The following is a 10,745-nucleotide window of genomic DNA, read 5'->3' as shown; positions in this document are numbered from 1 at the left end:
CCCAGGTAAAGAAGCCCATCAAGGTCATACATTAGTCAGAAGGGGACCAATTCAGGGTTTTTTGGGGGGCGGGGGCTGCCCAATCATTTGCCTGGTTTGCGTCTTCTCATGGTCTGCCGCTGTTGACAATCAAGACATTTATTGTTGAAGCTTTGCTGTGGACATATCCTTGTTGTCCGTAAAGAATATAGCCATTCATGTCTGTGTTTGAGAACAACAGTAAGGTGCCCATACGTAAACTGAAACTGGTTTTACTTGTTGTTATTATTCCTCCCGTTCATACTGACCACTAAAACATCCCTTCTTGATGAGCTTCCAATGGAGGTGCGGGGGAACAAAGCCCACAGTCCTTTGGCACCTGACTATTTTTCTGTAAGGCTTAAAGAAATGTGAAGCTACCCTTAAATGGTAGCTGCAGCTGTGTGGAGCCAGAGCAGAGACATAAAGTTTTGGCATCCAAAAAAATAAAATTTGACATTGAAAAAGGAGACATTGGCATAAAAAAAAAAAAGCAAAACAGGCATTAAAATTATTTCATTTTGATATTTTTTCATTCTGATGTAATTTCCAGTAACGATTTTGAGATTTCTTTATGCTGATTTTTCCCTCCACTTTTCTGTTTTAACTTCCTGTCACCATGTGGAGAGGAGGAGTTTTAGCAGAGAGACAACAACAGTGTGATTTACATATAATCTGCATACTGAGGAGAACGTCACACTTCTGGCCCCACACAGTCCACTCTGAAGCCTGTGACTTAAGACACTACACATTTGTCATATGTAAATATCTTCCATGAGTTCACCTGAAACTCCCAAACAGCAAGTCTGTTGAGTCTGTTTCTGTTTGATGTTTTTTTTTTTTTTTTTTTTAACATTAAAAACCATGCTGGTTAAAGTCAGGTCCACTGAAACAAGTGCTAACACTAGCTTAAAAAAAATTAACACTTGTAAAAAAGTGACATGAAGAAAAAATGAGAAGATTGTCACTGAAAAACACTTCAGATTGAAAACATATCAAAACAAAATGAAGTAATTTTTAATGTCGGTTTTATTTTTCAGCATAGACAGTAAGAATAATGGACATAGCTATTGTGACGTCACCCACTGGTTGGTGGACTCCTGTTTTGAGGCCTTGAGTTTGGCATTTTGCCTGTCGCCATCTTTTTTTTTTTTGGAGCCAGAAGTGACTGTATTTGGAAGCTGGAGCCCAGGACTGAGAAGCCGAGGACACTATCAGCAGACAGCCTGTCACTCAAAGCGGCTTGTCCTTAATTATGTGTAATTTTAAGCCTTAATAAAATGCAAAGGGATGAGTAATATAAAAATTCACCCTCCATACAGTTGTCATGAAGGAACAAAATAGCTATAGTTGTTTGTACCAGTCTGTAAACATGTTTATTTCTGCTGTAAAGTTGGGCATTTTAACACAGAGGTCTATGGGGAATGACTTGCTTCTGAAACCAGCCTCAAGTGACCGTGCAGTTTTTGGCACCTCCGTATTGGCTTCTTTTTTCAGCCCTGGAGGTTGCCACTTGTTTTTCAGTTAAATTTTTTTTTTTACAATGCCAAAATTTACTGTCAATGTTCTGACTCCATATAGCCACAGCTTGAGTTCTTTTTCTGTCATTCTCAGTGGTATATAACATAAATGTTATAAAGTTAAGTATTCTGGGGGCCTTTTATGCCTTGGTAGCAATAATAGAGATGAAAAGAAACTAGGGAGAGACACAAACAAAGGTCATCAATCAGATTCCAATTATAATCGAACTGAACATTAACTTCTATACTGCTTAGTTTAAATATACTTAAAAAATAAACTTTTATGTTGGCTACAAAGAGGTCGTGGTCTTTTGCAAAGGATAGCACAGCATGCAGATATATGATGGCAGAAATATTATTTTGAATAGGGATGCACGGTAATGTCGGCATGTCATAAGTATCGGCTGATATCAGCTTTAAAATGAATTGAATCGAAATCCACCAACATGTTGGCTTTCAAATCAATCAGAATCAGCCAACATGATTTTCCTTATACTACACAATGAATGAATTAATATATTTCCACTACAGAAGAGACATAAGAGAGAAAAAAGTGGGTATTGATATTGTCATCGGTCAATTGAGTTGTTACATGTCGGCATGTTGGATATCGGCAAAAAATCCAATATCGTGCATCCCTAATTTCAAAGTCACTTGACCCGCCTTGTATAATGAAGTAGGATGTTGAATAAACATGTTAAACTATACGATCATACTACAGACATTCTGATCAGCTCATCATCATCATCATCCCATACAGCTTCACTCATGTTAAATTGTAAAGTTGCTAACTAGGGAATAACAAAAACATAATGAACAGTGGGTAACTATTCCCTGGTGGGGTTGCTTTACAAAGCACCATTATCAAATTAACCAAATTATCACAGCTAAGTACTGACAATAACTCTTGTTAAATATTGTATATTATTAACAATCAACATGGTTTAATATTCTAAAAATGTAATATTAAAGCTTTGACAAATTCATATCAGTGTGGTTATGAATCTTTTTTACACTCTGGCTCGATCATAACTGTGCTTATCAAATACGCTCTTGTCTAAGCAGCTTTGTGCTGTAAGTGATATTTACTGTTTCCCTCATCTGTCTCATCACCAATAAAAGAACTATTTGCATGTATGATTATGGAAAAACACATGCTTTATTCATCTTTCTTAAATGAACAATATACTTAGGCTACTTACATGACTTATTAACAATATATTCTAATTTTCACTACCTTCAGTAACACTGGACAGATGGGCGTGAACAGAAATATAAATATTGAACAGACAGATATTTATTCTTAAGGCTTACTTTGTCGTCGTGTTGTTGCCCTCGTTAGTGTCCTGGCTTTTGAACTTCGCACTGCCATAACATACAGATATGTGCCATGCAATCCTAAGGGTCTGTAATGTCTTAACTTTAAATTTCACTTAAATGCTTTAGCATCGTTAACGTCTCGGGAGGGATAAAAACAAAACACTTTGCCCGACAGTTAGAAAGAAAATCATCCTTTGAAAACAAAATGCTGTGGATTACGTCACACGTAGGATTCAAGACCCACTCCTGACTGAGATTAACCTGACAAATGAACACCACGAACCAATATATCTAAATTAAAGCACTGCCTTTACTTGTGTATTTGTGAAACCAGCCCAAGGTGACGTAAAATGTATTTAACATGCTTTCAATGAGAAGCTCACAATTCCATGACTTGACAGATCCACCTAGCAATTAAACCAACAGCATATCATCCACAATATTGAGGCATCCCGTTAGAGATCTTAGCATTTACTGTACATAAAAGAATCATCTGTTGCATTTATAAATTGAACGTATTTATATTATTCTTCATATAGCTCTCTTTGTAAACTGTCCCAATAGATACAGTATGTACAGTAAAAACTGCAACAGTTCTGTTGGTGCTGGTGTAGTGAGCACTCTGTCTCCAAGTTAGAGTAAGACATGGGAACTTTGCACAGTCACTCAGAGCTTCATATAACAAAACAAAGCTGACTTAAAACACACAGTTTTCTCCTCTCCAGTCCTTTTAGAGTACAGACAGCCAGCGAACCTCCTCTCAGCGCTGTGTCCATCCCCACTTACAGGGCTGTGGCCTGACAGGTAGTGCTCCTCCTGGAGCAGAGCAGAGGGGCGTCCAGGATGCTGAGAACACAACAGGAGAGACAACGGCGACTCTGGCAATGTCTGTATGACGCCTCAGTCTCCCGAGGACAAGAGATGTGGCCGGTTGTTCTCATAGTTTTTTACTCAGCTCCCTGAAAGGTGGTTTCCTGACAGTTTCAAGTGCTTCTGTTTTCTCTCTGCAGTCTACGATTTTCACTTTTTTTGTACAAGTCTTAAAAAAAACTATGAAGTCACTGTAAAAGAAACAAGGTTCTGGCTTTCCAGAGTTGGGATTGGATTTAGAGAGTTTTACGTTTTGATCCCGTTACAATTGGTCGTGCGAATTCCACAAAATCATCTATAAGGACTGGCCATGCTCCTGAGGAAGACACACCAACAAGATCTCATTAGTGTCACAGTGATTTAAATACATCCATATTCACAGCATTACAGAGACAGCAGATGGAGCAATGCTAAATCTGGCTGAATCCAAATGTCCATCCTCTTGACTTGTGGACTGAGCCCTTCAGTTGCATGTACTGTGACGTGTTTACCGTCACCTCGTCAAATCTGCGAGGGGGCAAGACTGCAATGTTGTAAAAGCTGCTGATAGACGGGCCCAGTTCAGACCAGTGATTCGCGATGAGACAAAACCGTTTTAGAAAGTTGCAGAGATAAGTTGCAGTGGTGTGAAGTAGCTGTCTGAGCTTGACTCAAGCCGGTTGATGGTGTCAGCTGCAACTCAATTGGTCAAATTGCCGGCGGCTGTTTTAGACCGTAAAGCACGTCACCTGTTTCAACAGGCAATCGGCTTGTATCCGCCGGTCAAGTCAAAATGGTTGTACTGTGGAAGGTGCTCCGTCCCTGCCGAGCCCTCTGTTTCTGTCCTCATGGTGTGCTTGTGTTGGACGGTGGGTGCTGCTGCTACTCACTGTATGTGCTTATGCCCCCTCACACACACACATTGTCATTGACTAACTAATTGGCGCTGCTTACATATATTATTGTGGCGTATTTATTATGAACACAGTCCATCTGATGCTATGTTTTGTTTCTGTTTTTCACTGTTTCATCACTACTACAAATGCAGCTGTAGCCAGTATCCCACTATCACTATCCTTATTCATATTGCAGAAGCTACAAATTATATTCAGCCACAAAATAAGTCTGAAAAGCTGAAAAATAGAAGTACAGACATTGTTCTTGCATAGAGATGATACACCGTCTCATCTAGTTGCACTGGTGTGAACTGGCAGGGTTTTAGAACATTGCAGAACGGTGCCTGTTGCGAGTCTTTGGTCAAAAGTTTCGGACTCAGTGTGCAAACGTGACTGACACAATGTGTGGTCGTATTTATTTTTAGGTGTGAAACAATTTCAGATGAAAAAAATCAGACTCAGTGTGCAAAGGCCTTAAACTGCAAAAAGTTTGCTTGAGGCCCCTCGTGAACTGGATGAATTGCGCATTCGGACGGCCCTCAACAGTCGCAGACTTCTGGGAAACAAGCTCATAAAGTTCGTGAGTCTGCAGTGATGTCTGAACATTTGGATTCAGCCCCTGAAGGAAATTTGTCACACTCACCTTCCTCATCATAGTTTGACATGTCATCTGCAATCATGTTACCAAAGTCCAACAATAGGTTCCATGTGTCCTTTGGGATGGATCGTTTATGGTGTTCCTGTAAATGACAAGTGCTGGTCAACATATTGGTATAAACATGTTTTCACAGGTACCTCTGTCACCACACAAACTCTTTTTGCCTTTAAAACTCAGTATAAAGTGTAAACTTAAAGTCCAGTGGGGCAGCATGTGTTCTGAAGTCCATGCGTCTGCAGGTTTTCATTCCAACCAAATACCATCTGGTTGCACTTGCTGATCCCCCCTGAGGTCGATGTAATGAAAGCTGGCACAGCCTTAGCCAAGTTTCCCATCACTGGGGCAAATACATTTCAATGAGGGAAGCACCCATCCAACTTTCTCTCACGTGATATCAGTTCCAACCCAGGCATCTTGTGATACTAAGAACAGATCTAATACCAGTCCATTTTTCAAACTTGCATAAGTAGGCGGGCGTGTAGAGACAAAAAAAAAAGGGAGAATTGCTGCGCCCAAGTCTGATAATGGTTGGGAAAACCCTGCTGGTTATTCTGGCATCATGTTGGGGACATTCGTATGTGTACAAACAAGCACATTAACACAACGCGCAATATCGAGGTCGGCAAAATGATCGAGGTCGTGTCCATGGCCGATACATCATGGCCAATACTTGATCTGCATTTTACGGTCAGCACATTCGCTGATACCGATCCAAGATATTTAACTGGTGCATCTTTAATTTCACTTCTCTGACTCACCAAAAGGAATCTGTTCCAAAGATCAAGGAACTTAAATCGTCCTGACAGAACCAGGTTCCAGTAGGCTACGGCCATGTCCAAGTCTGCACACAGACACAAAGCACAACACTTAGTCCCAACAGTTTGTAAATCAGTGATACCATTCAGCAAGTTGTCACTGTCACTCTTACCTAGACCCTTCTGTCCAGGATTTTTGGCAAAGTTAAAGGTGAACTGGTAGAAGTCCTTGAACTTCCCGCTGTCTTTGAGCTCCTGCTCTAATCTTGGCAAAAGGGCCTTCAGTTTTTCGGGGCTGTCACACCTAGAAAAATAGACAGTTTGAGCAATGAATATGCAAACTCTGATTAAATACACACTTGAGCTTTCATATTCTGGTTGTTTGGTCGATTGGTTGGTTGATATGCTCTTGTCTGACCAAATTCTCATTGGTTGGACATTCGCTTGTGTTACTTTAATAAAGCTGTGTGTCCACCAAAGCATTTCTTGTCCCATCTGAAAATGGCAGTTGTTGTTTTCCGGTACTTGTAAATGTCCTGTGTGACAGCCGGTCTTTGTGGTATTTGTCCTGCCCCTTCTCCACTGTGATTGGTCAGCTGGTGGCACTGACCAGCGCAGTGTTTTAACCAAAGTTAGACATTTTTCAACTCTTGTTTTTAGTCAGAAAAATGGATAATGGATCACACTGGACTTATTTTATAACGAGTCAAAAAGGACGTTGCAGTTTAAGGCCAGATTATAAAGCTTCTGAAAAGAATAGAGTCACACTGGAGCCCTTGTTGGAGCGGCACGGTGGCTCAAGTTAGCTACTGGATTAAAAATAGTAAGTCTCTCTCGCATGCAGCATTACAGAGATATTTAATGTTAGTAATGTTACGCTGTATATGACATTATCAACCCCAGGGTTGACTTCTGTTGTGTCCAGTATGTCAGATTTTTCTCATCAGTCCAGTTCAGTGCTTAGTGGTGAGACACTCACGTGTACAGCTCAGCTGGACACTCCCAACGATACAGTGCACAGTTTATTTTCAGATAATATTACAGTGAATATAATTTATGTTTCACTCAAGGCAATCCACGTGCCTAAACACAAAGTTAACTTGCCTTGGACAAGTGTTACTATTGAGCTGTGTGACAGGAAAGAAGAAGAATTTTCCCCCCTCAACCAATTGATTGGTGGAAGAGAAGGTAGAATTTAATTCGACCAAGATTTTCCTTGGTTGATTACAGCCCTGACACACACCGACCACCTAAATCAGTTGTAACATGACCGTCCCGATGCTAATGACAAACTGACCGAAGTTAACTCTGACACATGAACCTCTGAAGTCAAAACACTGCAGCTCTTCCACTGAGTCATTCCACGAAGACACAGAATACCCAAGCTGTGGTTGAGTGGCTCTATATATAGACAACCTTCCCTCTCTGGAGCTACACTAAGAGAACCACCATGCGAAGATACTTCAGGCACAGTGTTTATGTCCCACTTTGGAGCGTGTCTCATGCTGTTGATGTCAACACTCACCCCAACTCTGTCATTCCATCCAGAAATTCCTTCTTGGTGAACTCGCACTGAGTGGCCGCACGAAACTTCCACGCGACAACCAGCACGGTGATGCTGGCTGGATCCAGCGAGAGGTCATCACAAAACTGCTGGATCCCATCGATACCAATCTTATTCTCATCCTGGGGATCTATGAAGGCAAAAAAACAGTTACACTGACAGTTGTTGCAAAGAAGTAGTGTCTCTTAATGTTCAAAGAACACAGTCCTTTCTGGAACAACTCTGTTGTAGTAAATATTTCAAGTTACAGCGTAAAACATAGACGTTCCCACTAACCTTTGTAGCGATTGTAGAGCTGCTCCAGCTTTTTCCGGTCTACTGATGTTTTCATGGATTCCTTACAATAGAGATCTGGATTCTGAAAGTAGTTGTCGGTAGCAACTTCTAGTTTCCAATCATTCTGTGTGAGGCAGTACACAGCTGTCTTCTCCCCAGCCTGTGTGAAGGACATGAACTGCCGTACCTTGTCCCTCTGCGAAGACTTCAGCTTATGCTGTGTAAGTACAGGACATGGGCTGTCAGACACGGGAGCGATCAGACCAGTGAACACTGACAGCAACACACAGACACAGACGGAAACACAGACAAAAACACACAGCGAGACGCACACATCTACAGGCATTCAGGCAACAGTAAGGACAGCGAGGCGCTCAGAAACACTCATATTTCAAAAGGTTAGTCTGTCACACTGACACACACACATCATAGGTGGTGAGCCAAGACGCTGTGCTGGTTAATTATGTTCTATCCAAAAGCAACATGGGCTTTTCTGAAGGAGGATGTTGTGGATTCTCAAAGCACATGCTGTACCCGGGAGGGCCCCTCAGATAACTACAGTCATAGATGTAACATGAGCAGGGAAATGGGATGCCATCACCCAGACCTAGAGGTGCAACAAGTCTGGAGTGTAACACAAGCACCCTGCCAAAAATACATGGCAATATTAAAAAAAGAAAAAATCAAATGTCACATGACTGTAAGCATGATTTCTATACTGATATTTTCAGCGGTATGAAAATCTGCACTTTTACAAGATATGTGCACATGAAATTGGTTATAGATACAAGAATGAAGAGGCGTCCAATGTACATTTTACTCGGCTAGTGTCAGGGTTGGAAATGAACTATTTTGTCCATCTGCCATTGGAGCTGGTGGACTCCAAAATCTACCAGCCACTGAACAGATTACCATTGTTTTTTTAAGATGGCGAGTGAAGCAAATCTAGCAACCATGTGCACATTTTACTAGTGTTTGGCTGATGGCTGGTGCAAATCTAAACTCTGGCTAGTGTCAGCCAGCAAAATAAGTTCAGAATATGTATCATTAAACTGTAATGCCACGATTAAAGACCAGTGATGAACAACAGTTAGCTTTGAGTTCTTGAATGTTGTATGTATGGTAGGGACTGGGTAAAGCTGCAAATGAATTGCCCTTGTGGCACAAATAAAGTTGTCTGAACTGAACTGAAGACAGTGTCATACTTGAACCTAATTCCAGGCCATTTCTGGTTTCCTAGCCCTATATAGATATCATTCTTGGTTGATGATCAGTTAATTGATTGACTGAAATTAATCTGCAACAAATTTGATAATCGATTAAGTCTTTTTTTTTTTTTTTAAAGAAAACACATGTCAAAACTCCAGTGGTCAGCTGCTCAAGTGTTAGGATTTGCTTATTTCCTTACTCTTCTATGAAAGTAAATTAATATCTCTGAGTCTGAGACTGTTGATTTAAAGTTGTCTGAACTTAAGTCATACTGTAACCAAATTCCAGACCATTTCTAGTTTCCTAACCCTGTATAGATGTCATGCTTGGTTGATCATCAATTAGTTGATTGACTGTAATGAATCTGCAACAACTTTGATAATCAATTAGTGGTTTAAGTGATTTTTTAAAGAAAACAAACGCCCAAACGTCACTGGTCAGCTGCTCACATGTTAGGATTTGCTTATTTCCTTACTCTTCTATGATAGCAATATCAATATCTCTGAGTTTGGGACTGCTGATTTGACAAACAGCCCATTTGAAGACACCACCTTAGGGCTTTTCAAAACTGTGATGTGGCCCTTTTGCTATTTACTTAATGAGTAATAAACAGCAAAGTGTCTGATAATGAAGATAATCTTATATCCCAGCCAGAATCGATATCATCCAGTGATAAAATCACCATGACACCTCCTCACAGCAGCTGCAGTATCTGAGCACTTGCACTTCACTGAAGAAGAGCAGCATTTCCTGAAACCGGAGACTAAAACTGTGAGTTCACCAAGCTGCTAATGACTCCACCAACCGCCACCGATTATTCTTAATAACACCACATGAAGTCAAATGTCTGTACTGGCTGCTGTTCACACTGCACGGATTATTGTGCGACCAGATGGGTAACGTTAGGTTAGCATTGTCTACACAGCACCAGCTAATAACTTCTACTGGCTAACGTTAGCTAAGTTAGCCAGAATGTATCACTGACAGTAACTATAGGGGACAGTAACACGGGAACACACTGTCAGTATGGTTATGGATAAACCGGGATTTCACTCAAACTACCCCGTGTCTGTCTGTCTTTGTGGTCCACCGACTGACCTGCTCACAGCCGAAGTTACAGACTGCCAAAAAGGGACGTGTAGCTAGCTAGCTACTCTCAAAATATCAACTGACCTTCCCTGTAATAGCAGCGAACACAAGTAACTAGTCATTGTAGGCTTGTCAAAACGCGACACGGCATGTACTTTAATACTACAACAATATTCTTCAATGTAAGCCTTAATGGCACCAAAGCCAATGCCCGGGTTTGTGTTTATTTTGGTTACCTACCATTTTCACACCCGCTGTTTGACCAGTTTGGTAGCCCGACTGACGCTCATTCTGCGCATGCGCGGAAGTAGTCGAGCCGCTATTGTAGATTTCAGTGGAAAGATGAGGTCTGCAGCAGCTGCTCTGCTGTCACCTGCATTTTTTGTAATTATTTGCCAAAATGCATCCATGTGCATGTATGTATGAGAGAACGTGAGATTTTTTACACTTTTTGTTACATCATGTAGTCACACCATATATACCACAGGACTCCCCCACCACCCACCCACCCACCCAAAAACTGCAAACAACACTTAAAAATAAAACTGAACCCCACCCTTCACCCCCTGCTCCTAAAAACACTCTGTGACT

The 10,745-nt window shown here is 41.0% G+C and overlaps 1 protein-coding gene across 1 annotated transcript; it reads right to left on the bottom strand.

Moving 5' to 3' along the window:
* Positions 1-2,680: 2,680 nt before the first annotated feature.
* LOC126392834 (DCN1-like protein 1) lies at positions 2,681-8,316 on the bottom strand. Its single transcript, XM_050048501.1, has 6 exons — positions 7,857-8,316; positions 7,542-7,710; positions 6,190-6,320; positions 6,020-6,102; positions 5,247-5,343; positions 2,681-4,044 (listed from the first exon to the last, which is right to left on the bottom strand). Exons 1-6 carry the CDS (start codon positions 8,200-8,202, stop codon positions 3,965-3,967), a joined length of 906 nt encoding a protein of 301 aa, XP_049904458.1. The 5' UTR covers positions 8,203-8,316; the 3' UTR covers positions 2,681-3,964.
* Between the last annotated feature and the right edge of the window lie 2,429 nt (positions 8,317-10,745).

Source organism: Epinephelus moara, chromosome 7 (genome assembly GCF_006386435.1).
Source record: "Epinephelus moara isolate mb chromosome 7, YSFRI_EMoa_1.0, whole genome shotgun sequence".
Taxonomy (NCBI): domain Eukaryota; kingdom Metazoa; phylum Chordata; class Actinopteri; order Perciformes; family Serranidae; genus Epinephelus; species Epinephelus moara.
This window is presented reverse-complemented; position numbering and strand designations above follow the sequence as displayed.

Bases quoted from the DNA above. Each gene is read 5' to 3' on its own strand.
- LOC126392834 (XM_050048501.1), bottom strand. From the start codon at position 8,202: ATGCCTGTAGATGTGTGCGTCTCGCTGTGTGTTTTTGTCTGTGTTTCC. The intron at 7,711-7,856 runs GTTAGTGGGAAC...TTGCCTTCATAG, and splicing joins GCTCTACAATCGCTACAAAG to ATCCCCAGGATGAGAATAAG. The intron at 4,045-5,246 runs GTGAGTGTGACA...TGTCTTCCTCAG, and splicing joins GTCAAACTATGATGAGGAAG to GAGCATGGCCAGTCCTTATA.